At 46.6% G+C, this 27,078-nt stretch overlaps 2 protein-coding genes across 2 annotated transcripts in view; one reads left to right on the top strand and one right to left on the bottom strand.

The window, feature by feature from the left end:
• Positions 1–493: 493 nt before the first annotated feature.
• tm2d1 (TM2 domain containing 1) lies at positions 494–7,413 on the bottom strand. Its single transcript, XM_005922937.3, has 7 exons — positions 7,234–7,413; positions 5,876–5,949; positions 5,411–5,519; positions 5,206–5,297; positions 3,133–3,206; positions 808–937; positions 494–598 (listed from the first exon to the last, which is right to left on the bottom strand). The coding sequence occupies exons 1-6, from the start codon at positions 7,401–7,403 to the stop codon at positions 827–829; spliced, it is 630 nt and encodes a 209-aa protein (XP_005922999.1). The 5' UTR covers positions 7,404–7,413; the 3' UTR covers positions 494–598; positions 808–826.
• A 467-nt stretch (positions 7,414–7,880) lies between these two features.
• Positions 7,881–27,078, top strand: part of patj (PATJ crumbs cell polarity complex component) — a gene marked incomplete in the record, with an annotated part of 86,940 nt that continues 67,742 nt past the window's right edge. Inside the window, 12 exon segments of the mRNA XM_042221116.1 lie at positions 7,881–8,009; positions 9,621–9,684; positions 9,771–9,949; positions 14,179–14,382; positions 14,538–14,677; positions 15,171–15,351; positions 20,591–20,719; positions 20,974–21,234; positions 21,340–21,442; positions 21,714–21,802; positions 22,822–22,951; positions 24,749–24,874. Coding sequence (XP_042077050.1) covers positions 9,663–9,684; positions 9,771–9,949; positions 14,179–14,382; positions 14,538–14,677; positions 15,171–15,351; positions 20,591–20,719; positions 20,974–21,234; positions 21,340–21,442; positions 21,714–21,802; positions 22,822–22,951; positions 24,749–24,874 — 1,564 coding nt within the window.

Raw genomic sequence — 27,078 nt, forward strand, 5'->3', positions numbered from 1 at the left:
ACAGGAAGTAAAAGCTTACATTAAACCTCAAATGTGACTAAAGTAGCCGAGGTTGGAAGAGAAGCTTTGAAATCTGCTGGAAATTCTGTGACTTCAGAAAAGTTTTCACACCCTTATCTGAAAAGTAGGAAAATATGTTTTCCTTTTAGTTTTCCCAGCAGTGGGTGGCACAGTGGTTAGCACTGCTGCCTCACAGCAGGAGAAGCTCCTGGCCTCCTGGCCGGGGTTTCTGTGTGGTTAGGTTAACTGTTGATTCTAACCCCCTGACAAGAAGATGGATTTAAACGTAGGTTTAAACTAAAGGCAGACTGCTAGTGACTGTCAAACAGGCCTGAAATACATCTACAGTAATAACAGATGCTGGTGTGTAGATTAACAAAAAGAAACTTTATTTACAAAGTCTTTATGACAAACAGAATAAGTTAGAGACAGGAATGGGTGGAGCAACATGTCAGCACACCAAAAAACAAAAGTGCAATTAAGTGTTTTTTTAAGGATGACTCTGAGCGACCATTGAATAGATTCAAACAGACTGTGACTGAAGATGAGGAGGGATTTCTTCACAGCAGGTCTGAATTTATTGCACTGATGGAGATGCCTAAACAGAGAGGGAGAAAATATCCTTTAATATTTGGTCATTCATAGAAGCCCCTCGATCAGGGACAACACTGATCAGATAAAAACAAAGATTTGGGAACAGTTCATCTTCCAACCATCAACCTCGGAGGCTGACTAAATGAAGCATCAGAAACCCTACACACTGCGGAACATCAGTCATTTACTGACGTTTAAGACCTAAAAACTTACAGGCAGCGTCCAGGTGAGCTCACAGAGAGTGATGTGGCTTCCTGAAAGTCTCGTTGGTGATGGACAGACGGGTCAGACGGGCGCCGTAATAATCCACAATGTAGTTTGATCCGTCCGCTGGACCCACGATCTGCAGGAGAAACCAGAGAGAGGGAGGGAAATTAGAGCCAGGTTTTCAGAAAGCGGAGTTGTTGTTTCTGTGAGCTTCTAAAGCAGAGGTGGAGGTGATCATGCTCAAAGCGGCTGAAGGCCGACGCTTTAACAAAGATGTTCAGCAGGAGGACAAGATTAATATTTGTGCGTTTGTGAGGATGGTTTGAGCCTCCATCAGCCAGAATCAGGTTTGGAGTTTGACTCTGGGTCCTCTTCTGTTTTTATTCATTCATTCGCTTCCGCTTATCCTTTTCAGGGTCGCGGGGGTGCTGGAGCCTATCCCAGCTATCATAGGGCGAGAGGCAGGGTACACTCTGGACAGGTCGCCAGTCTGTCGCAGGGCTAACACACAGGAACAGACAACCATTCGCACATTCACACCATTCTGTTTTTATTCATTGTCATATTCAGTGAGGATAAACGTAAAAGGGAATTTCATTTCCACGCTCGAAGAATGTCTGGAAAACCTGTCACATCAGAATCAGAAGATGTTATTTATTCCCAAGGGGCAATTAACAAACAACAGAGCAGCATAACGTTGAAGATAAGGACAATAAGAACAGGCAATATGGGTGAAATAATAAATACACAGAATATACAGTTTTAAAATGACAGTCTTAAAATTAAAGTGACTGAAAGGTGAATAAATAGCTGTAAGTGATTAAAAGTGAATAGTGTCTGTAGCCGTTGGTGGCACCTCCTAAGAATCTCCTCTGTGTTGGCAGAGAATTTCAGAAATAGAGTCCGGAACAGACTTCCTAGTTGCCCTGCACAGTGCCTCAGAACTCGACTGCGATGTTGTCAGGGCCGGGTGAGCTCCTCTCCCTGGTCCTCCTTAGGGCTCACACCACGTCCTCAGTCCTGAAGGTGAGTGGAGAGCTGCCAGGTTTGAGTGAGGATCTGGTCTCCTCAAGCTGGGCCATGTTGTCCGTCTCAAACCTGTAGAAAGTGTTGAGGTCGTCAGAGGGAAGGAGGGGTTGCTGCCCTCCACCTGGATGGTTCTGGGGGTGGTGACCGCAGTATTCACAGAGGCCATGGTTTTGGGGCCCTGCCAGGCTGAGTGGAGGTCCCCTGTGGTGAATTTGTTTTCAACTGTGTTTTTAATACTTCGGTTTAGCAGTTTTTATGGCCCTCTTGACCTCCTTTTTGTCCAGTGCAGAGCCGGTGAAGAAAAATTTTTATTAAGGATTTCCTTGAGTTCCTTGGTAATCCAGGGTTTGTTGTTGAGGTAGATGGAGACTGTTTTGAGGGGATAATGATGTCAACACAGAAGGAGTTGTATGATGTCACCGTGTTGACTTATTTGTCAATGTCAGAGGGAGAAAGAAGGCTGTCCCAGTCAGTGGCTTCGAAACATCCTTGTAGGGTGAGGATACTTTCCTCTGTCCTCTTGATAACTGGGGTGTAAGCAGGAGCCAGCAGGATGTTTTAGCAGCAGCTTGAAGCAGCTAAAGCGCTAAATGACGTTCATCATCACTGAATTCTACTAACAGCATATTTTATCATCCACCAAATGTAATGAGCCTTGAATATTAATCACAGTTGTGGTCTGAATGGGGGCGGATACTTCCCAATGCCTAAAACTCCTAAAGGGCCGTTCGCTCTTCCTGTGTCTTAGTTGGGTGTGGGCGGGGTTAATAGCCACAGCCCGTTCAGCCCCCCCCCCGATGGATTTCCAGTCTATATTATCTAAAACGGTTCAGCAGGACAGGGAGATCTGTCCCTTCACCTCTGCTTCATCCATCTGTCTCCGTGCTCTCAGAGTCCATTAGGACCTTCCGGAAGATTCATTCATTAAAGGGGCCTTGCCGAGCCACCAATGGATGGACGTAAATAATACCCAGAAAGCTGCCGCCTGCTTATTCATAAGGCCCCCACCACCACCCCACACAGACACACACACAGTGAAATGGAACAGAGGAATGCTTCATCACAGGCGTCACTGTTAACAACAGAGAAGAAGTGACAGCGGGCTCTAAATCGCTGCTCCGATCCATCTGATCTTTTGCTACAGTTTGGGTGAGTTTGATCTTCAGCCTGCTGACCTCTGACCCCAGGAAACAAACACATGAGACCAACCAGATTCAACGTAAAGGGGACATTTTCAGCCATGGCGATGATGATGATAATGGTGATGAGCTAGCTGGTGCCGGTGCAGGATTTATGACTCACCTGCATGGCGATCAATATGAAGTCGATGAGTGTGCCAATCCCACAGAAACCAACAGTGCAGAACTTCAACAGTCCTGAGAGAGAGACAGTCTTCATTAAATAACAAATATAAAATATTCCCATGACTGAAACATGTTCATCTTGTTTTAAACATTTAGTCTGTTTTAAATGGATACTTGATGTTTTCTGATAATTCTTTTTAAAAATTATTTTGTGTTTTTGGATCATGTTTGAATCTTTTCCTGTCCGTCTGGGTTTTATTTTGTGTTGTGTGAATGGATCTCATTCCTGTTTAAACAGGCGAAACATTCCAGGTTTTTAATCAGGAGGACGCAGCAACTCTCAGGTCACATGACTCTCTCAGATCACATGCAGCAGCAACACAGCCCGCTGAAACAGTTTTTTAAATTTTAATTCAGATTTTATTGTACAGTTTGCGTCAGAGATCAGCTGGGGTGTAAAGCCACACCTGAGGACGCCGGACATGCCGGGTGCAAAAACCCTCCAGCTGTCACTGTACGTAAGCCTGTGTGCTGAAGTGTCCTGTGGGGGCACAGGGACTCTGCTGCTAATTTTACAGCAGAAAGTCGTCAGAGTGCAAAGGAGTGAGGATGCATTATTTACATGAAGGAGCCCAGACTCATCAGCCTGCAGCCTCCTGCTCTGCTGTTGGTTTCGCTCAGATGAAACGCAATGAAAACATGTCTGCGTGTGCTTTCTCAAACTTCTCAACTCTTCCTCCTCTTGTATCTGGTCTTCCTGCGCTGAGTCAGTGTCTGAGATCATTGTCTGAATGTTACAGTACATAGTAGAGCATGGCAATATGACCAAAAATATTTATCACAATATACATTTGAAATTTTGTGATAATGGTATAACTGACGATATAATTGACACCAGACAAAATACTTTACAACTCCACAACTTTATTAGTGCAAAAAAAACCAACCCATCAATGTATTTTCGCTTAAACAAGCAGCTGTTTTTTTTATGTGCATTAAAGTTATAGAAAAATTTTACAGTGCAAATGCAAATTCCTTGCTGACAGTTTAACCAAAAAGCATTTCCAGTAGAAATTGGCCGACATATCCTCAGTATAACCATGTATAATATCCACAAAACTTAAAAAGAGGTTATGCACACACAATACGGTAACATTATGTTGAAGCACAGTACGTATCACTCCGCGAGGCTCCTGCCTACGATAGCCGTAATGCTCCGACAATCCATCAAGCGGTGCGGCTTCGTAGCTTAGTAAAGTCGTACTGAAACATTTGACAGATTTTCGAGCGCCGTGTACATAAAATCGTTTCGAGGTCAGTAAACACAACCAGAATTCATACATAAGGCACACGGGATTATAAGGGGCACTGTCGATTTTCAGAAAAATCAAAGGATTGATTTTAAGTGTGCCGTATTTTCCAGAAAACACGGTAATAACAACGGCCCGCTAGCATGCTCTACCAAAAGTAGTGCTTTGTTGTGTATGTGACGGATGAAAGCTAAACCAGTTCCACACCACTGAAGCTGCAGCATTTTTACAAACCAATTCTGGTTCATCCATTTCATTCAACGATCCGCTTTCCCCCTTCTCATTCTCCGTTGCCGCCAAGCTTTTTCCACCATGTGCATATGAAAACAAAGGCACTACGCATTCGCGTTTTACCCATATTCTACCACGATATTTCATTTTCTTATCGTTGCCCAACATTATACCGGTATTACCGTGAACGGTATGATATGGCCCAGCCCTAGTACATAGTATTCACTTTAATAAATACCTGCAGACATGAGAAAGCTGTAAATCTAAAGCGTGACTCTAAGGTGGTTTTTCCTTTCATTCAATTCTTTAAATTAAACCTGAAAGGCTGAACCTGAGGAATCACTGTCCAAATGCTGACGCCTGACAGTACACCTGCTCAGCGACAGGTGTCACCTGACTGCACCCCCACCCACCACACACACCTGCTTTACTAAAACTAGATGAAGTGAGAGAGCTGGCCACCCAAACTACAGGCATCAAAATAAAAGCTGCAGGTGTGTGTGTGTGTGTGGGTGTGTGTGAGAGAGTACCCAGAGCAGGATATCCCAGGTAGAAGCGATCTGCTCCGAGCCAGCCCAGAAACAGAGACAATGCCACGGCCACTTTGTAGGAATAACCACTCCTGACAGGAAACACAGAGAGCATCAAACCACCTGAAGCTCACACACACACACACACACACCAAAATCTATAGAGGAGTGTGTGTGTGTTTGTGCTTGCACTGTGAATACTCACACATTTCTGCAGGGGATGGATTTGTTGAAGCCGACCTCGTCCCCGCTAAACCTGAACACCGTCCCGTTGGAGAGCCGACAGCTGATGTTTGGAGCTGGGAGGCATTCCACTGAGTGCACACGCGAGCGCGCACACACACACACACACACACACACACACACACACACTTGTTTAGATGCAGTTATGATCGTATTCGTGCCATTGAGCAGCTCCGCATGATTCACGATTCATAATAATCCTTCTTTGCCTGATCCCAGCTTCAGTGCAACCCCTCAGTTCATCCTGTCTGAAAAACTCTGCTCACTTTATACCCCGCCCCCAAAATAAAGTACAGTTTCTCTTGATTGGCTGACCTGTGGAAGCCTGCAGAAGAGGAGCTCTGCAACATCTTCAGTTTTAGAGTCTGTCTGTTTTTTAAGCCACCGCCCACAAACAGAAAAAAATCTAATCTGAAGTGAGACTCACCCCACGCCGTCATGTCCCTGCAGTTCTCTGGCTCCTGAGTGGATTCATCGATCTTTGGATCGTTGCATTTATATGTGAGCAGAGTAAAGGAAGGCAAACACACTTCAGTCGGAAAACATCTGCAGCCTGTTTCTACGTGACATGGCGTAGGCCGTGGTTTAGGGGCGGGGAAAAGAAGTCGATACAGCATCGTGTCAAGATACTGTACGGATACAAGGACCCCAAATATCGATACTTCATTAAATAAATGAAAATACTCTGGAATCCTACAAACAATCTCATGCACACCATCCTGAGATAACATTAGCTTCCTCACATGTACAATTAAATCAGCAACCTCTTGCCGACTGTACAGCTGTTTTCTCCGTACCTGGTGCTGACTGTGCGGCTGTTTTCTCTCACCCTGTGCTGACTGTGCAGGTGCCCACAGTTCGTAGGTGGTTCACTCACAATGATCACAGGTCATCTGACGGAAAGCAACATTTCTGCAAACACTGTCTTACTGCGGCCACTCGCCGAGACTGCTGAAGGTTTGCAAATAACTGCTTTATAAATGCAGATTGATTGCCATCATGTTCCCATCAGTTATCACGGAGCACAGATCGACTCTGGGCTGTACCCTGGTTATAATCCTCTAGCACAGGAAGGCTGCTGAGTGCAGATGTGATAATTAAATGTGAATTTCTGTCTATGGAGACAGCAACAGATGCATGATTTTCAAATTGTCACAAATCATACTTGTAATAAACTTTGGTGAATTATCAGAGACGGACTGCATTCAGTTGCAGACTAACTTCATCTTATGGCAACATTTACGGCAGGTTTTAGTGACAGCCATGGCTTGGTTGACAATAACTGAACTTTATCTTACTGGGTAAAACAGACACTGATGAAGGACACGAAGGTTAAAAATCACAGTAATATCGTATCATTAGGTAGACTGACTGATGAAAACAGCAGTGCTGCACTGAGTAAACATTCTGTGTTTATGAAACAAACTTATTCTCCTGATTCGGGTCTCTGAGCTCTCCTGACACAAGTGAACTGTTCGGTCTTCAGACTGAAGTTAAATATCCGTTCGTAACTGCAAAGACAACGGGAAGCTTGTCTTCCTTTGAAACTTTAATCTGACCACACTGAAAATATCGATCAGACTGAAAAACCCTTCAGGTCCCAAACATGCAAACACACAGTGCTATTCTATGAGAGGAGAAACCCGCATTAAGCCACGGACCCCCAAAAAACGTCCAAATGTAACGTTTTGATCTGAATGTCACAGAGAAGCTAGGCTAACGTTAGCCGTCCCGTGACCCCGGTAATGAGGCGTTAAAGCGCGGTAAACACGGACGGAAGGATATTGTCCGAGTCTCAGGTTCTGGCAGTTCTCCGCCTCCTCGCTCAGGACCAGCTGCAGGTGCGAATAAACGCAGTAAAATAAGAGGCTGAGCGCCCCGGAGCGAACACACAGCAGCCGCCTCCGGGAGGACGCCATGATTCCCTCAATCACGTGACAGGGCGGTACCTTCATGGACTTGCAGCATGCTGGGAACTCAGAGCGATGTAGGACCAGGAAGGCTCGGCAAACCATTTATATTTATTATTTTGGTTTTATTTGTATCGTTTTCAAATCTAATCATTTTTAACCATAAGACATATATAACCTTTGTTCTTGTTATAAAATCAGCTCTTTAAATAAGCTTAAAATGCTGGCAGGTAAAACAGTTTCAACCTGCTTCATGTGTGTTATTTTCTCGTTTTAGTATGGATATTTTATCTCAGATGTAGAAATAATTTCTCTTCCTTATTGTGCTAAAATAATGAATGTGCTTTTAAACAGAATACGGAATTAAAAACAGTTAAACTAATGATAAGGAAACAAAATGATCCTTAGATTATGCTTTTGCATCCTTAGACATCAGATTTCCTACCGCCATGAATGCGGCATTAAAGTGACGCTGGTGGCAGACTGGATCCAGTTTATGTGAGTTTCTTACCAGTTTGAAACTCTGAGAATCTACGTCTTTTTCTGGGGAAAGTGTCGCTTTATGTGCGGACTGTTTCTCTGTTAGAGTGCGGACCGGAAGCGCAGTTTCTGCCGCAGTTAGCGGCTAAGGCTAGCGGAGCGGAGTTCTCGGTGAGGAGAAAGAAGAGGAGGAGAAGCTCCTTTAACTCTTTACTTTATTCTCATGATCTGAACTCAGACTTTGTACCTGTGTGTGCGTGAGTGAGTGAGAGAGAGAGAGAGAGGCGGTTAAAGTGCGGCTTTCACCTGTTGTAAACTTTGACGCACCTGCTCGCGCGCTCTGTGACGCTATGAGGTGAACCAAGGGCCAAACATGCAGGTTAAAATATGTACAGGTGAAAATACCGTCTGTCCGCCCCCTCCCCCTCCGACTCCGCTGCTCAGTTTCACTTCCTGATTTCTCAGGTGAGCTGACAGGTGAGTGCCTCAGACCCCCTCTGCGTCATGCTGTTTGGTTTCGGTGTTGGGGGTGTGTGGACCGTGTGTGAGTGTGAGAGAGAGAGAGAGCTAGACAATAGCTCGGCTCGGCTCTGACTGAGAAAATATTCCGTGCTGATATCGAGGCTCACCTGCCACACCTGGACACTCCGAGGACGGCCGTGTTAGCCACAGGTGGGAAGTACCTGAGTGCTTTCAGTACCACAGTGAAAGAAGGTGTGAAGTAACTCCTTAGGTATTAGGTACAAGTTTTTAGAAAGTAGAATGGTGAAAAGTACGGTGGCTCGGAGGGCACAGTGCACGACAGGGCGAGAACGCGCAGGTAAGGTCAGAAACGTCACTTTGCGAAATGGAAACCAGTAAACACCGTCAGGTCAGGGCTACCGTTACCGTGGTGACTCAAAGCGACTGTGTTAAAGTTGCGGTCACGTGATTGCGGGCACCTGCTGGGGTGTCGGTGGTAGGTTCAGGGTGTGGTGCTGTGTCACACGATTCTCCGGTGCTCGTGACGGTTTTGGTGTTGATGGTACGTTCTCGGTTTCCGGTTCCCTGTCATAGTTTTCATCTTGTTTTTTCCTGTTTGGTGTCAAATTTCAGTGTTTACAGGCCTGTTTCATAAATCTGCTCTGTGTAGTATTCTCTTCACGCAGGGCTGGTTTTTGTGGTACTTCAGTTTGTAGTATTTGCTGTTTGTGGTATTTGCCTTTTGTGTTTGGAGTTCGTAGTTTGTTATCTTTACCATCTTTACTTTATCGTTTTCAGGGATTTTCAACATCACTTTGGTTTTTGTCTTTTTGAGGTTGATGGGGTTAGTTACGGTTAGTTAAGGTTAGGTTAGGCTCATTAATACCAGTTGGTTGTCTCTCTGTGTTTGCCCTGGACAATCTGGCCAGCTGTACCCGCATGTTGCCCTATGGCAGCTGGGATAGGCTCCACCCCCTGTGACCCTGATTTGGATAAGCAGAAAGAAATGAGCAAGGTGTTTGATGGTGTTTCTGATATTATGTTTTTGGTGTTCTGTGTTGGGTCATATTTTGGCCAATTTTGGTGGGAGAAAAGGTGAGTGTGACTCACCTGAGACAGACAGTGCACGGGTGCTGACATGCATGTTTTCCTGTGACTTCATGCAGTGTTGTTGATGACAGAAAGAGCGGTCAGTATGAGTCGTGCTGTGAGGTGTCAGAGCACAAGTATCTCCACACTTGCTCGTATTTTAGTAGGCGTTTATCAGACTTGGTCCAGAGCTGAAGGAAATAAAGTTGTTCTCGGTTCTTCCTGGTTTAGGTTAGGTCCTCCAGAACAGAGGACGGAGAGAGCACAGCAGAGATGTTTGAAAATGTCCCGACAGGTAAGTCCTGACTATAACTCAAGAGAAACCATCCAATGATTCGCGTTTATCCGAGACCACGCTTGACAAGCTGTTTTTGTCCTCAGTGTCCTCGACTGAGCGTCAGCAGGTGCTGGCAGCTCTGGAGCGTCTGCAGGCCAAACTGGTGCAGCGGGAGGAGTGGACCCACAGCGAAACCCTGGGAAACCTGCGGGAGACGCTGCAGAGCCCGCTCTTTAACCACATCCTGACCCTTCAACACTCGATCAAGCAGCTCCGCAGCCAGGTGAGCCTCACTGAGCATGCTCCGTCATGCAAAATAGAGTGGATAGGATCACTCTGATCCTGGCACAGATGTTTAAGGCTTACCGGTACTTCACCTGGACTGCAGGAGCCATAGCTCAGGTGAAGGAGTTCACACAAAACAAAAGAGCCTTAAATGATGAAGTTTTATATTAACAGCTAGTTTATGGAATATTTCATTCACAAGAATTTTATTGTTTTTATCCACAACCATGTTTCCCTCACCTCCTTTCTCGTGATATGAAAGCTGTGCACTGTATGAAAGAAACAACCTCGTAACAAGAAGAAAAAAGAGGTTAGCTAGCAACAGGGAGCTAGCTGCAGCGACACACTTTGTTGTTTGTCTTCATGCTAGGGCTGCACGATTAATCGTTAGAAAATCGCGATCTCGATTCATACTTATGTGCGATCTCATTTCCAAATGACAACGATTTAAAAAAAAAAAAAAAAAAAGACGACGACGATTGTACCGCATTTTGATCCGGGACGTAATCTGCATGAAAACAAGCGCTCACTCTTCCTGCTCAACAAATGACAAGGGCGGAGCCTTATACCACGTGATACAGAAGCTGTGCCGTGTGATGCTAAAATTAGCAGGGAAAAAACAACGGAGAGCACGTCAGGGATGACGAGAAAGTGACAGGAGAAAATCCGTCCCGGTCAACCACCCAAACATCAATAACGGGAACCTTATACAGCGCTTCCCTATACACGTCGAACTCCCGCAGGCACAAAGAAATTACGGAGGCTATCACTTATCACCTGACCAAAGATATGGCTCCCATCAACACTGTGCAAAACGAGGGATTTAGGAAAATGATCAACACCCTAGACCATAGGTGTCAAACTCTGGCCCCGGGCCAAATTTGGCCCGCAGCCTAATTACATTTGGCCCGCGAAGCCATACCAAATTACTATTAGAGCTGGCCTACTGGTATTATACAGCTAATATATATATTGTTTAGTATTAAGCTTTGCTTGTTCCATATTCAGTTTTTCAGCAAAACGTGTTTGAGTCCATAAGAAAAGATTCATTCTTATATCTGGAGGAATAAATATATTTCAATAAATATTAACGTTAGCCCGCGACTTTGTTCCAGTTTTGAATTTTGGCCCACTGTGTATTTGAGTTTGACACCCCTGCCTAGACAAACGCTACACAGTGCCGTCCCGCAACTATTTTTCTATTGTTGCACTACCTGCTCTATACACGCAGTGTCGAGCAACGGTGGAGACGGAATTTCAAGCAGTACAACATTTTGCGGCAACAACAAAACGTGAGACATTTGTTGTTTATTTATTGTTTTATGCAGTCTTCAACTGTTACGAAGTTGATGTGCAGTTAATAAGTGCAATAAATATTTATATTGGAAAAGAAAATCGTGAGAGAATCGTGATCTCAATTCTAAGCCAAAAAATCGTGATTCTCATTTTATGCAAAATCGTGCAGCCCTACTTCATGCCTTTACTCCACTGAGCCTGACACAGGGCTGCAAACACGAACATACAGGTTTTTCATTTGTACATTTTTTTTTATGGCTAACTATCATCTACTGTGATCGCCATTTTATTTTTTAAATCATAGCCTATTTTTTAAATGTATGTTTTGACTGGTTTCAGTCTGAAAAGCAGACTGTAAGACAGACCCAAAACACACACAATGTTTGTGCTCACAGTTCAGCTTTTATTGCCAAGTTTCACATGTACAACTACACAGTCTCTGCTCAGAGTTGGTCTCGGCACGCATGCACTGGCCTCTCACTATAAAAAGAAGAGACTGTGATTAGTCCAGTCGCCACCACCTGTGGCCTCCCCAGGCACCACCCACTTGAGCTCGCTGCGCCTCCCCTGCAGCTGAGCCGGGGACCACACCGCCGCCACATGCACATTCTCATGTCCAGCAGGGGGCGACTTCTCGGGTTGTACAAAAAAAGCACTATATAAGAATCAGTCCATGATGAATTTCAGGGCTGACTGAATCAAACATGAGGTCATTTTGGAGATTTTTGTGCTGTCAGAGTCACAGCAGGAGCAGGAAGTAGACAAGGGCGGGGCTATACTGTGATTGAAAAGTCACCTCTTAATGAGTGAGCAGACTCCCCGAATTTTTCAGTCAGGTATGTCAGGCAGATGATGCACTGCGAGATAAATCGGTCCTGAGAGCTGCTATAGAGCTGGAGATGAGCAGAAGATGTCCAGAAACACATGAACGGTCCTGATTAAACCAGAAAAGAACCTGAGTTCAAGTAAAACGTCAGAAATGGAACAAAAAGCTTTCAGTTAGGTTTACTTCAGTGGGTGTTTCTCATCACATGTTCTCCATCTATCTGTGTGAGTGTTTCCCATCAGATCTGACAAGTGTAGCCCCGCCCAGGTGTTGACAGCCTATGGGTATCAGTCCTGTGCTGCCTCCCGCCCACCGCTGTGACCCGGGCCGTCGAATCCTCTCTGCATCGCCATCTGTATTCAGCTCGCGCCTGCGCTGACGTGAGCTTTACAATAAACAATCTGCAGGCCAAATTAAGATAATGGCAATAACCCGCGGCGGGCTTCATATTCTAAGTGCTGCGAAGGTCAGAGCGAGTCTATGAATGCACCGATGGAAGCCGGCGGAGGGTATATGAAGCGGGGACTTCTCCCTTTATTTCTGGCCCTCCCTCCCCAGCGTGCTGCAGATCTATCAGGCTTTAATATCTGGTGTCTCGGTTTGAGTAACGGCCTTGTCGAGGTGGTATTGATGAAATGGCTCGGGATCCTGCTCCGTCAGCCCGGTCTAAATAAGCCGCAGACTGATAAGTTTCCACAATGTGAGTGTAAAGGTCATTAATACATTACCTGTTCAGAGAGAGCGCCTGCAGAGGAATCTATTGATTTTAGTTTTTTCCTCTCTCCTCCCCACTTACCCCCGGCCTCGCCGCGTCTTTTTCTTTTTTTTCTGCGTCCTTGCACATAAGGGCGCCTCCCATCTCTCTCCCAGTCTGCCTCTTCATCACAGTGAAGTTTGTGGCCAAAGTTCAAAAGTATGTGGACAGTTTCTTTATGCCCGTGCACACAGTCAGTCAGCGGAGCCTGGTTCACATTCATGTGTTTGAGTCTAAACGCTGGACATCTGTGTCCAGCACGATCCCTGATGTCACTTCTGTTCACACCTGAGACAAACAGGAAAGCAGTAGGTGTTTAGTTCAGACGTGACATGCGTCAGTCTGACATTAGCTGATTGGCTCGTTTGCAGAACGGATGTATTAATTGGGCCACAGATTGAAGCTGTTCAGGGTTTTCCTGCACTTGTGCAGGCTCACTACATTAACAGAAGCCTGTTTAAGTTTGATGAATACAAGTTTTTATTTATTTATTTCTAATCTCTGCTTAAAAAGTATTTATCAGAGGCCAAAAGAAAAAACCTGGTTTTTATTGTCAGTAGAACTGACTGGCTTCTCAGACTACTGATCGAAACAAAAACCAGTAGTTAGTTATTTGTGACAGCATCCAGTCCTCACGTACAGTGAGACCAGCGTGCCGTTGCTGATGAAGACAAGTAAAGCCGTTAGCAGTGACAATCAGGGCGCCCGCTCTGGGATGTCTCCAGGTCTGGACTCAAACCTGTGACATCTGGAGCCGATCCACTAGAAACGTTTGAGTTTTAACAACTTCTTCAGCATCTTTGCAGTTTAGCATCCGTCAGGTCTTTGGATCAAACGCGCTTATGTCATCGTATGGATCTAAAAATGGGAAAAAATGCACCAAAGTCGCATCTTAAATTCTGCACCTCTTGAAGGGTTTAGGGTGACAGGTTTAGGTTGGGGCTTCAAAAGGATGTTTGTGTATTTCTTGGGATGCTACACGCGTGTACCAAACCTCATATATGTACATTTCAGCAAGTCTGACTCTACAAATATGTGAGGATGTTCTCGCCTCAGATGTGACGATGGCGACCTGTCTTGTAGCTCTGATGAAATTTGATTTTATTTTCTGTGGTTTGAGCTTTGGAAATGTGGCGGCCCTGTTAGAGATTCAATTTTTACTCTGATAGTGAAAATAATCAGGTGATATAATCTAGAATGATCACTGTGCAGTAACCTCTGCCTTCAGTCTCTGTGGACTCGCAGGACGTGCAACGTCTTTGACAGGACAGAAAAGTCTCTCACTTCTCTATCAGCACTCAGCTATGATTGGAAGATCTGATGTATTGATTAACCTCTCCTCTCCCTGTAGCTAAGCGCCATGCCTCCCAACACCAGCAGCGATTTCAGTTTCTCCAAAAAAGGTCAACTGATCATGAGCGTCGATCCAGTCAGTGGCCCGGCCCCACCCACGCTATCCGCGACCTCCTCCATCCTCACCAATGGCTCGTTTCCGCCCAAACGTCAGACTCCGCCCACACCTGACCTCCAGAAGTGGATTCTTGATGCTGCCAAGGTGGATGGAGCCAAGACGCTCACACACAATCTCACAAATGAACTCAACATGATATCAAACCGCTCAACTGATTCTGTGTCTGTGTCTCTGGTTGTGTGTGTGTGTGCGTGTGCGTGTGCGCGCGTGTGTGTGTGCATGCACACACTTGCGTGCAGGGACGTCCCACTGACGTGGTCAGATTGACTCGTCCTCTGACTGGCGGTCTGGGCTTCAGTGTGGTCGGTCTGAATCCAACAGGAAGCAGTAGCCGCGGCGTCTTCATCAAACACGTCCAGCCCGGAGGAATCGCTCACAGGTTCAGTGACGCGTGTTTAGTTTGTTCCTATCAGTGAGCAGCAGGTCACCACACCACGCTACAACCATTAATGCAGCAATAAAGCGTCATGTTAAACTTTTATTTTGAAAATATTGGAGCAGAACTGCTATGTGCCATTCCACTTCCTGTTATTCCCATCATACAGCAGGGGGAGCTTTCATCTGATTTTGTGTGATCGGAGTCGGCCCGTGTACGACAAACATGACGAAAATTAATAGAAAAAATGTTTGAAACATTAAATTTACATGCGTGTGATGTGTGGCTGAATCAGCTGGTGTTACCTGACACAGCGTCTGGCTGTCCAACATGAGCCTGCCAGCATTGCTCAGATGATGTCATGCGACCATCATGTGTGGCTGACATGTTTTGGTAGTTAGAAGTGATTGGGTGCAGACTTTAAAGGCAAAGGCAGTGAAGTTTGCCTTTAAAGTAAGTATGCACCGCTCCAACGGATGTGGTGCTGTGTCTGCAGGGATGGGCGTCTGCAGGAGCGGGACCAGATCCTAGTGATAAACGGCAGTCCTCTGGAGCCGGGCATCAGCCAGCAGCAGGCGCTCTCCCTCCTGCAGCAGCCTGGAGAGACGGTGGAGCTGGTGGTGGCGAGAGGCCGCCCACCTGACGCATCGTTGCCGCCCACAACACCAATCAACCCGGTAAGGAAACTGTGGCATTTATTCAAAGGTTTAAAAGAGACTGGACTTCTGACGTTCTGTGTCTGGGGCTCTGACGATGTTACAGAGGTGGTTTTCATGTTTTGGCTGATTGTGAGCAGCACAGACCGAATCACAAATGCAGACATTGTTGTTTCCCGTACTCTGATTTATTTGTGGACACGCAGATCTAATGCTCTGTAGAAATGACTTCAGTCGAATTATCGTAAACTATAGCTGACTCCTGACGACAACTCAAGGATTTTCCCATGATGTTTAAATGCTTCAGAAAATAGGGTTGCACCAATTGGACGGATTGGCGTCTGCATTTTCGTTCCCTCACAGGGAGCAGGATGGGCTCGCACATCAAAGGAGTTTCTCATTTAAACACAAACTACGCTCAGGATGGAAAACTCACATGTCTCACTTCTGCACTCGTCCAGGGTCAGACTTGTTTGGAAGCTTTTAATAATTAACAGGAGAAAATAACACGAGAGTGAATGATTACAGGAAAGACTCTCACATTGAGCTAAAGGAGACAAAAAATGTATTGATATATGGATTATAATTATACCGCCTGCGGCTTTCAGAGCTTGGATGTATTTTTTATCATATCAGGTGTGTGCAGAGTTTAAATGGAGCCTGATGTTGTCATCAGTGTAAAGAGGAGTTCCTGTTGTTTGTGTAACTCCAGAACAGAGGCTGAGCTGTTGTATGGAAGCTGGAAAAGTCACCAGCAAACTGCGCAACCTCGTGGTCTGCAGGAATATAAACACCTCCTGTTCATGTGCGAGTCTCGCCGTTTCTCGCATCCTGACGTCTGAAAGCTGCTCCATGAAGCTCTCTGGGTGAACGATCCAGAGCAGCAATACAGACAGAATGCTGAGACCACAAACCTGGAAGGGACGGCATTTCTGATCCAGGTGTGCGCTTTAAATAAGATCCAGTAAAACGAGCACAGATGGAACTGCGCACACAGTAAAACTTTACTGTCAGCTGTTTGAAGCAAACTCCAAAACAAGTCGTGAAATCAACAGTTTACTCCAAAACGATGTCAGCAGCTTTAAAAAACCCGAACTCAGAGTATGTTCCAACATCAGGGCGACACAAAACCAGACGTCAGCGTTTGTTTGATTTTTATCGCTCCATATGAAACACGCATACACAGACACAAAGAGACACACACAAACAGGCGCGCACAAACTGCAAGCTGTCACTCATAACTGGAGGTCACTTTGGGACCATGCCTGTGGATCGGAGTGACACTTCCTGTCTGTGGCAAGCTGACTTTGACTCGGTTGATTTTTTGACCTTAAAGCTGAAAGGAAATCGAGTTAGTGCTCCACCTGCAGCTTCACTCCTGACAATATGTGTTTAAGTCTGAGTGGAGGCGCGATCGATGAATGTCGACATGGCGGGAGGTGAAGATTGGTAGTGAGGTGGGAGGGAGGGGCCAGAGAAAAATGAGATGATGACGCAGCTATGAATGCCTGCCTTTTTACTCTCTGGACCATGATAAAAGGTCAGAGATCAAACTGTAGGTGACGTTGCACTTGTAGATGAATTTATTTCATGGGTGAAGCTCGCGGCTCCTCGCACTTTGTGTCTGAGTGTCAGAAACATCTCATTTGTTATTTATTGTCTTTTAAAGGTCTTCGTCACAGTCACGTGATGGAGCAGCTCACACGTTTACCTGGAGCTTCAGGTGCCCTCGACTTACTGCATCTTCTCCTGAAGACTGGGGGGCAGGGGTTAGGGTTCAAACTGCTGGCTTCCTATAGCGGAAGCGTTGCTGTTCAGACTTTATATTCATTTTCTAGGATGTTCAGCTAATTGGCCTCAGATCAGTACCTGCAGGTACCTGGGTGATCTGGGGTCATCACATGACCCTTTCAGGTTGTTCTCAGTCTGCCTCATGTTAGGGTCCACTAGAGCAGCGGTCCCCAACCCCCGGGCCTCGGACCGGTACCGGTCCGTGAATCGTTTGGTACCGGGCCGCGAGAGTTGAGGCTCAGGTGTGAAATGTATGGCTTTCAGGGTTTTTATCGGTTTTCAGCGTTATTTTGTTATAGTTTTTATCGTTAACTCGGTTTTCCTGGGTCTTTTCACGTGTGTTATGAATAAATCTTCTTTTTTCGGTACCGGTACTAGTTTTATTTTGTTGTATTTATCCGCGACACCTTAAAGGCCGGTCCGTGAAAATATTGTCGGGCATAAACTGGTCTGTGGTGCAAAAAAGGTTGGGGACCGCTGCACTAGAGCACCTCTGGCTGCAGTGTCCTCGCCTGTCAGGATTTCTCTGTGTGATCTGCTCCAGTACAGCAGACTGAACGTTAGCTCAGGCTCAAAGCTACGCACTGATCTGCTCCTGGAGCCAGAAGAGCTCATAAAGTTCCCTGGAATAGGTTCAGCTGCAGGAATGGAGAGAGTCATCCGTTTGTCCAGAATCAGAACTCCTCATCTGTCCATCCGTGCTAGACACAGGACAGAGGAGTGGCTTCGATAATGATCAGTGAGTGTGTTCAGGGATTATTGTGTTGCCGGAGGAGCAGCTGTGCATTAGAAACATGAAGTGAGAGCTGGCTCAGATTCATTCATTCGGGAACAAACCAGGATAACTAGCACCTGAGAGCAGTTGTGTTTTTTTCCACGAGATCACCCAGGTCTGGTCTTAAGGTGTGAGTCTCACCTGCCAGCAAAACCCGGTGTGTGGATGTGACGGAGGGTCATGGTGATTGTTGTATTTTGCCGGCAGCCAACGCCTCACTGCTCCACAGATCAGTTTTTCTCTCTTTTGATGGTGAAGCCCAGAGAGTTCCCAGAGAAGTTTAGCAACTTCCTGTGGGTAACTTCTGCTGAAGTTAGGCTCGGCCAGTCTTAAAGGCCCTTCCAGGTTTCTTTAACTGCACAATCTGTTATTTTTTTTTTTATCCCTGTGCTTTCTGCTTTTCAACAGTTTTAGCACAGCCATAAATTACCACTGAACTCCTGAGTGCGTTCGCCGTCACGGCATCCTAATCAATGGTGGGATAATACTCACTAAATAGACAGAAGCAGTAAAAGCTGCGTGACTGGCTGATTTATGGCGTTCTTTATGGCAGGCTTTATAGTGCAGAATTTCCTGGCGGTGGCGGACGGATTCCAGCAGAAATGAGTTTTGACGCCAGTGCAGCACGTCGCCTGTGATGGCAGGTCAGAGACACCTGAAGCTGCCCAGCAGAGCTCACTAACTGATGGTTAGCCGGGCCAGGAGAACGGCCTTAAAGCCCAGTGCAGCGCTGTGTTTTTATGCCCACAGCTCCATTAAACGTGACCTCAATAGAAGCAGCACATGAATAAAACAAAAGCGGGCATCCGAGGCCCTCAGCATGGCTCGGATCCAGCAAAGCGTGAGGAGGAGGGTACCAAACAAGGGGGACAGTGTAATTCTGCGTGATAATGACCCGACAATAGAGCGGAGCAGAGTGATTACAGCTCGGGCTAACCTGTGCTCCGCGCCTCGCATTAACAGTCCGGCCCCGCTCGGTCCGACACCTCGTTTTTCTTCCTGAAATCTTCTCGGCTTATTTAAATGTCAGAGTTCGCACACGTTTTAACGTCCTCCTCTACTCAGCTCAGTAACCGTGTGAGAGCAGAGTGAGGAGGAGGCTTTTAATAGTTTTTATTTATCACTTAACTTCAGCCAGAGTGCAGCAGAGATGAGAGAGACGCTTAAATCAGATCAGTGTTTGCTGTGAGCACAGAGGCCCTGAAACCGTCAGGCTCTCAGGTAAAAGTGAAGGTGTTTCTGCTCCTCTCAGAGTGTGCAGCAGGTCCTCTGCATCAGGATTAAACTAACTCTACCACACCCTGCTCCGTGCCCAGGAGGAGGCGGCATCAGGGGTCCAGAAAGGTTGGAGATGTTTGACAGTCAGTGGGAACCTGAGAAGCTCAGTCTGATGCCGGCTGTCACGTCTCATCAGATGGGGTTGAAACACTGAGGTACCTCAAAGCATCAGGATGTCTCATTATAACTAAAAGGTGCAGAAAAAGGTCTAAGGGTGGAGGAATGCTGTGAGGAACATCGGAGAGCTTCATTAAAACCACATCGTCTCCTGAACACAGAGCGTCCAACACATCGAGCTTTATCTCCAGCGTCCTGGGACCAGCTGAGGAGGAGGAGGTTGGTTTCATTATACTGAGGAAGGCCTCGTCTATCAGATGGAAACTGTAATAAGAGTGCAGCCACTTCATAAATGCTGCCCGTGCGTGTTAGCAGCAGCCTCTGCAGCCTCTCATTGATCAGTAGCTGCTATCAGGCAGGAGGAAGTGCTCTCAGCTGGTAATTACCTGCTTCACTCTAATGACCTTTCACCTTGGGACAGATAACCAGGCGGCGGCTTGGCTGCAGACTGAGAAACATGAAGATAAACTCACGGAGCTGCTTTTAAAAGATGCAGCTGCAGCTTTGAGAGGGCTGATCGGGTCAAATCGCTCTGTCCGCACTGCAGCTTCAGAAGAATGACATCTGTTAACTCAGGGCTGCAGTTTTATTTTCAGCTGTCACTGAAATTCCTGAAAAACTACCAGCTGATGGACGACGGGCAAAAGATGAACCGTAGACGTTTGGTGTGGACGAGCTGGAGGAGCACAGCACTCATGGTATAACTTTGATCAACAAGCTGCAATGAGAACATGGTTTTCTTTTTACTGTAACATTAAACTTGAACAGAAACATGGATCTCCTCTCTTTAGGCAGAACACATAAATGTTAACATCAGCGTGTGATGTGGGTCCTCTGTGCCCGACGGGATCCACCCACATTGCCGCAGAGTCAGTCTGTCACTGATAAACCGCTGCTGTGCATGTCAACACCAGTGTTTATTCTGGCAGGGCGGGGAACCACTTCTAGATCTGGAACCAGTGGAAAATTCTTGTGATGGCAAAGTAAAACCTGCAGTTCAAAGAGGGCGGAAGAAAAATGTGCACAGTCTAAAATAATGATCTTTTTTTATAAATGTAGTTTGAGTAGAAAGTAAACACAGTAAAAACATTCTCTTTTTTCACTGATTATTAATTTGATCTGGTCTTTTTGATTTGTTTGTAAAAGAAGCTTTGATACACTAGAGCTTCTAGTTAAATAAAGTTTAAAGCAGGACTCGTGTATATTGATGCTTTAGCTTTGTCTGCTGACTGGTTCTGGTTCTGAGGATCTCGCTGAACTTTCTGTGCTCCGCTCAGTAACCCCGTGTCTGTGCTGCAGGATCAGTGGGACCACGTGGAGGAGATCGAGCTGGTCAATGATGGATCTGGTCTTGGTTTCGGCATCGTGGGCGGGAAGACGTCCGGAGTGGTGGTCAGGACGCTGATACGAAACGGTGTGGCCGACAGGGTGAGTTTAGACTTTAAAATATAAGAAATACGTCTGTGTGAAGAGAATCACTGAGATTGTTAAAGCTCAGAGCTGGTCTTCAGCCTCATGTTCTGGGGGTCTGTGTGTAATCACACTGCGTGCTCTCATGAGCGTTAAACCCCAACGGCGAGAAATGTCAGAGCGCTGAAGCTTATGTTTACGGCCAGTTTTACCCCAGAGTAGACCGAATACTGGGGTGTGTTGATCTCATCTGTGTGCTCTCCACCAATCAGGATGGGCGCCTCCGCACAGGTGACCACATCCTTCGAATCGGGGCAACACCGACCAGCGGCCTCACCAGCGACCAGGTAGTCCAGGTGCTGCAAGGGTGCGGGAGCCGCGTGAACATGCTCATCGCCAGAGACCCCCAAGGTCAACAAGCAGCAGCACCTCCTCCCCCACCACCTCCTGTCTCTGCCCCCGTTTCCTCTTTACCACCCCAAACCCCCAAGCTGCCTCCCCAGAACCCGCCCCAGCGCCGTTTCAGCAAGGCGGTGAGTTCATACGAACTTACAAGCACATGGTGACTCTGAGCCAAAACATGTAAGCTCACTCTTCTGTGTGTGTGTGTGTGTGTGTGTGTGTGTGTGTGGTTTCAGCCCAATCTGGAAGGATACGAGATCCATGAGGTTACTCTCTCCAAGATGGAAGGACAGAGCCTCGGCATCTCCATCGTCGGCTACAACCCTCTGACCAGCCAAGGTGAGAGAGAAATCACTGTGCTGTCCCAGAAGGACGTCACACATCACACGGAGCTCTGTGACATCACACGGAGCTCTGTCACATGAGGCTCTCTGACCGTCAGCCTTCAGTCCAAGTCTAGACCAACTGAAACTTTCAAAACTTTTACTATGAAATCTTCTTTCAGTTGTTTGTGTGTGAATATTTGTGGTGGATTTGAATCCAGGACTTTCCTGCTGTGAGGTAATAGCACTAACTCTCTCTCTCTCTGTTTGTCTCTCACTCCATTCAGATGCAGTCGGTGTGTTTGTCAAACACGTGGTTCCCGGCAGCGCAGCGGATCAGAGTGGGAACATCCAAGTCCAAGACCGACTGATCGCTGTAAGAAAGCTACTGTTTTATTATAAGTGAACCCGGTTTGTGTTCTGCTGTGCTGTGGGGGTGCTTCAGGAGGATGGGTTTCTGACCACAGTGAGCGCTTGGTTTGCTTTGCCAGCAGTCAGTTATTCATGTTGGGCACGTGTTGGATTTTGAACCATTTCTGTTCTTGATCTTTAAAGACAGAGTTTGTGGGAGGTATCGGGTTTGGCGGTCTCAGCTTGGGGTCTCTGTTTGTGACTCCCAACTTGCTGTGGGTCGGGGAGTTTAAGTATTTAGATTGCACGCTTAGTTCTAAGAAGAGTTTGAAAAAGATGAGTGCTTAGATTTAGCACTCAACGAGCGTCTGTTCTCGTCAGACATGAATGTTTTTGGTAAGTACATAGAAAACTGAAGGGTCACTGGGTCTTGTTGAAGAATGAGGGGAGGTGGGGGAGGAGAATGACAGACTGGTGGTGTCAGCAGTGATGGTGATGTTGTGGAGATGAATGCTGGGCGTATAGGTGAAGCTGTTGATTTACTGGGTGGTCTACATTCGTGCACTCATCCACGGCTGTGAGCGCCGCATCCACACGGAAAGAATGAAGCTGAGGATACGAGCAGCAGGAATGAGCTCCTTCTTGTTTGGGCTTCAGGGGGCAGGTGTGCATGGATGGATTCTTGCACGGATGAAGCGTGAGCCAAAGTAAAACATGACCTTGAGTAAATGTTTGCCGGATAAGTTTCCTGCCATGCCGCATATGGTGGCTGGTTATTGATTAGTTATGTGATGCTATAAAAGGTTGTAATTGTTGAAGTTGCACAGCTCCTCTGAGGAAAGTGGTCCTGGAGGCTTCTGCAGAAAAACTGAGGCACATTCAGGCTAATAAAAATCAAAAATCTTTCATTGTTTGAGCCGTCTGCCACTTCCCTGGTTCCCCATCATTTCAGCTGATTCTTGAATGTGGTCTGGATCGGCTTCGGTTTGGTCGGTTGCACTCATGTTATCTTGTTCTTTCTCCTCCTCTGTCTGTCTGTCACAGCTGGACGGTGTCAGTCTGCACGGTCTGACCAACCAGGAGGTTCAGGAGGTGATGAAGCAGACGGGTCAGACTGTCATTCTCACTCTGGTCAGGAAGAAAGCCAGAGCTCTGGAGAGATCGTTGGATAAAGGTAGATAAATGTTTTAATCCAGTTTTGTCTGCCAGTCTGTGTTTCCTGAGTACTGTCCTGTGCGATTAAATGATGGCGTCAGTACTTTGACCGCACTCTGGTTAAGTCTGTGTGCGTCACAGTGGTTGTCTGATTCTGTGGGAGGGTGTAGGTCAGGGGACCCACAGAGTCCTTAAATGAGCACCTTGACTGTGCACAGAGCCGGCGACAGCGTCCCGTTAGACACCGGCCTGCAGATCACGCTGACTCAGCACACAACGAGGAGGCGAAAAATGAAGCCCGAGTACGCTTCTGTGAGAACGATAAACTGACTTTTGACGTCACCGGGATGTGTGCGGGGCTGGACACAGCTCTGACTGCATGGTGCTGAAACAGTAATGTGCTCCAGCGGGAGAAGTTAACTCTGTGCTAAACTTATCGCAGCTTTTCTTCCTCCCTCCTATGCCTCTATCCTCTCACCCAGATTAAGATGACAAATTTGTTTACAACTCGGTGTAATTTCCCCAAACTCTGCTGCAGGAGGCTGCGATTTGTCCTTCACGCCGTCCACAGAGATTAATTTGCCCGCTTCTGGGTCATTTTTTTGTCTTGCGGTCGGCCGGCGGCCCGCACTGGTCAGCCTCCAGGTCGGAGAGAAGCAGGTGATTTTTAAAAAAGAGGAGGAGTGCGAGGCTCTTATCTCTTCCAGACGTCTTTTCATTTCATTACCGAGGAAGCACAGAGGAGGAAATCGGCTCAGGTTTTAACTTGTTATAATCTGGTTGTTTCTATGGCTCTCTTATCTGCTCTGAGTTATGAAGAGAGTCCGACGGGAAAGTGAGCTTAAATAAATACTCATCAGTCAGGAGGTCAAAGGTCAGAGTGAGCTGAGGGCTCCTGGGTGATCTGCTCTGTGTTTAGATAGATGGACTTACAGGACCACTGTCAGCATCCCACAGAGATTCGATGAATAAATTAGAGACAACAAAACTCTGAAAGACTTTCAGATAAATACAAAATTCTATTAAACGGCACATTTATTCATTTAGGGGCAGCACGGTGGTTAGCACTGTTGCTGCACAGCAAGAAGGTCCTGAGTTCAATTCCACCATCCGGCTGGCGTCTTTCTGTGTGGAGTTTGCATGTTCTCCCCATGTTTGCATGGGTTCCCTCCGGGTACTCCGGCTTCCTCCCACCGTCCAAAGACATGCAGCTTGTGGAGATAGGTTAATTGATTAATCCAAATTGCCCATAGGTGTGAATGTGAGCGTGAATGGTTGTCTGTCTCTATGTGTTAGCCCTTTGACAGACTGGTGATCTGTCCAGGGTGTACCCCGCCTCTTGCCCTATGACAGATGGGATAGGCTCCAGCACCCCCCGCGACCCTGAAAAGGATAAGTGGAAGCAAATGGATGGATTTATTCATTTACTCCATCCACCTATCAGAGAGGCCACGACCTTAAACCATAAATTATCCACAATGATCAAACAGTTTTTTTTATCACACTGTAAACATGTTTATTTGTGCTGTGATGTTTAAAAATGGGGATCTATGGGGACTAACTCACTGCTGGGGCCTCAGCTTCAGTTCTGTGATTGGTTGATGCTTCTGTGCCGTCAATAGACACCCACCCCCAGACCTGATCCACAGTCCTTAATCAGGCCTCTCTCAGCCACGCTGGTACCAGCTCAGTGCTGTCAGTGCTCCTAAAATCTCATGTTTATCAGTGACATCAGTCACATCTTTGTCCTAAAATAACAAATTCTTACTTCGTGTGTGTGTGTGTGTGTGTGTGCGTGTGCGTGTGTGTCTGTCAGTGGAGAGAGAGCCTTCTCGAGTTTCTCTCAGGAGGTCATCGGAGGTCAAAGCTCACTTGTCTGGGTTTGGATCCACGATGATGAAGCAGGAATCAACAGACCTAAATTCAGCACAGCTAAACAGGGGTGAGAGACACACACACACACACACACACACACACACACGGTTGTGCTTGCATTCAATCATGAAGCAGCAGATCTATGTGGTCTTCAGGGACAAATGTCTCCGGTCTGTCAGGACTGAAGACCCAAAAAGACCGGGGGGCTTGAAGACCCTAGGGGTTTCTTGATGAAAGTGCAAGAAATTGATAATGAAAGCTGAAGAAAGGAATGATGGAGGTGAAAGTGCAGAAAAACAGATTTAATGTTAGACGACCTTTGCCTGACAGACCTACGTCATCATCGCCTTCCTCCAGGTGGAGATTGATTTTATTAACACTTCACGTCTGTTTGCATGTTCCGTGGCTTTGGGTGGATCAAAGATCCAGAAAGGAATGGCAGTGTGGTTCAGTTCGATCTGAACCGAGGCGCCTCAGCATGGACTTATTATCTGCTCAAATCTGAGACCTGCGTGTGAAAGGTTCTGATGGTGCACACTCGGACAAAGCTTCATCTCCTGCTATATAGCGCCTACCTCAAGAAATATACGCCCGTAGCAGCCGACGGGAACACTTCCTCCCTCCAAACCACACCTGCTATCTTAAACCTGATAACAGATTCTCGTTTCAGGAGTTACAGGAAGTCTAGATTTCTCTGATTTTTCTCTGGGCGCTACCCTCCTCTTTGGATCACACTCTTATAAATAAAGGTTCATTCATCGTCAGGTGCCCATGTACGTCATCCACAAGTTCCTCCTCCTCTGTGGTGTCACAAGAAAGCCCACTGCTGTTCTTCTTCTTCTCTCGTACACAGATGCAGGCATCAGTCCACGTTTCTTTAAACTCTAAGCACAGCATACAGGTGTGTTTAGAGTCTACTTCTGCTTCAGGCAAAGTCACTGAAACGCTGTAAAAAACAGGATTGTGTTGGAATTGTTATCTGTGTAACTGAAAACCTCAGATCAGCTCCTTTCTTCATTATCGCAGGCAGATGACGTCTTTAATACTTGATATTTATTATGAATAAATAAGAGGTAAGTGTGTTTAATGATGCTGATCAACCAGTTAAAAGCCTTCTCTCTGAAAGCCTCTAAAGATGTGTGATGCAGGCCTCTAACGGCTCTCCACACTGAATTATTTCCTCTCTTTTTATTCCTCATTAGCTTTGCTAAGTGGCCAAAACGCCACGCTAACACTTAGCACGCCGCTTGGCTGCTCCCGGCCGACAGATGTAAAGTGTCCAAGCTGTCTGACAGCCTCGCAGCGATGTATTGCCCCGTTTATTCAGCCAAACGCTGCAGATTAATTGCTGTGTGAAGGCCGGGGTTAGCAATGCTAATTTAATCAGAGGCTGTTGTTGTAGGGCTGCCAGAGCTGCCTCAGAGCGCTTTGACATGCGAACGGATTGGTGGGAACATGGAGGTGTTTTTGTGCAGCTCAGCAGCGGCACCGTCCTCCCAGAAATTAGGTGCCGGCACTCTGTAATCTGCTGCGACTGTCACCGCTGTATGACGCTCAGCTGCTTACTTTACACTTTATTTACGCGTTGAATTCCAATGAGCTGCACGACAAGCCGGCTCAGCATATCCATGAACAGTCACACATGACCGGCTCGCACATGGTCAGTGCAAGGGTCACGCTCATGTCAGGTCACCTGCCCATTCATTCGCACATTTACTCATCTGTCCGTCCACCCATCCATCCACCTATCTTCCAATTCATCCAGCCATCCCTCCATCTGTCCATTGGTCCCTTCATCTGCCCATTCTTCTATCCATCCACACACCTATCCATCCACACACCCATCCATCCATCAGCCCATCAACACATCCATCCATCTATCCCCTGTTAATCCAGCCATCCATCCATTCATCCCTTCTTCTGCCCATTCTTCCATCCATCCCTCATTCATCCAGCCATCCATCTATATGACTTAAATGATCAGAGCTACTGTGCTATGATGTGGTAAAGACTTCCTGTGTCAGAAGGTGGTCTGGAGTCAATAGCCACCCACATCCATTTGCCCCAGGTCGTCACTGGACGACCTCTCTATCAGCTGATAGAGGAGTCTAAACAGTCTGTTCGAACAGAGCGATTCTCTCTCAGTGGTCCACTGAGCTCTGACCATCTCAGTGAAACTATCACAGTGTTCTTCTGCCCAAGTGCTACAGTACTCTCACACTATACTATTTGTTTGCAGCACTTTAACACTTTTTGAAGCTGATGAGAAAA

This window comes from Haplochromis burtoni, unplaced genomic scaffold (assembly GCF_018398535.1).
Source record: "Haplochromis burtoni strain Fernald_Lab_line unplaced genomic scaffold, NCSU_Asbu1 Contig_61, whole genome shotgun sequence".
Lineage (NCBI taxonomy): Eukaryota > Metazoa > Chordata > Actinopteri > Cichliformes > Cichlidae > Haplochromis > Haplochromis burtoni.

What these genes read in the sequence shown, in the direction of transcription:
- tm2d1 (XM_005922937.3), bottom strand. Translation starts at nt 7,403, where the DNA reads ATGAAGGTACCGCCCTGTCACGTGATTGAGGGAATCATGGCGTCCTCC. An exon ending in CAGAACCTGAGACTCGGACA is followed by an intron (nt 5,950 to 7,233) that starts ATATCCTTCCGT and finishes TACTCTGCTCAC; the next exon opens with ATATAAATGCAACGATCCAA. An exon ending in TCATATTGATCGCCATGCAG is followed by an intron (nt 938 to 3,132) that starts GTGAGTCATAAA and finishes TTTCTCCTGCAG; the next exon opens with ATCGTGGGTCCAGCGGACGG.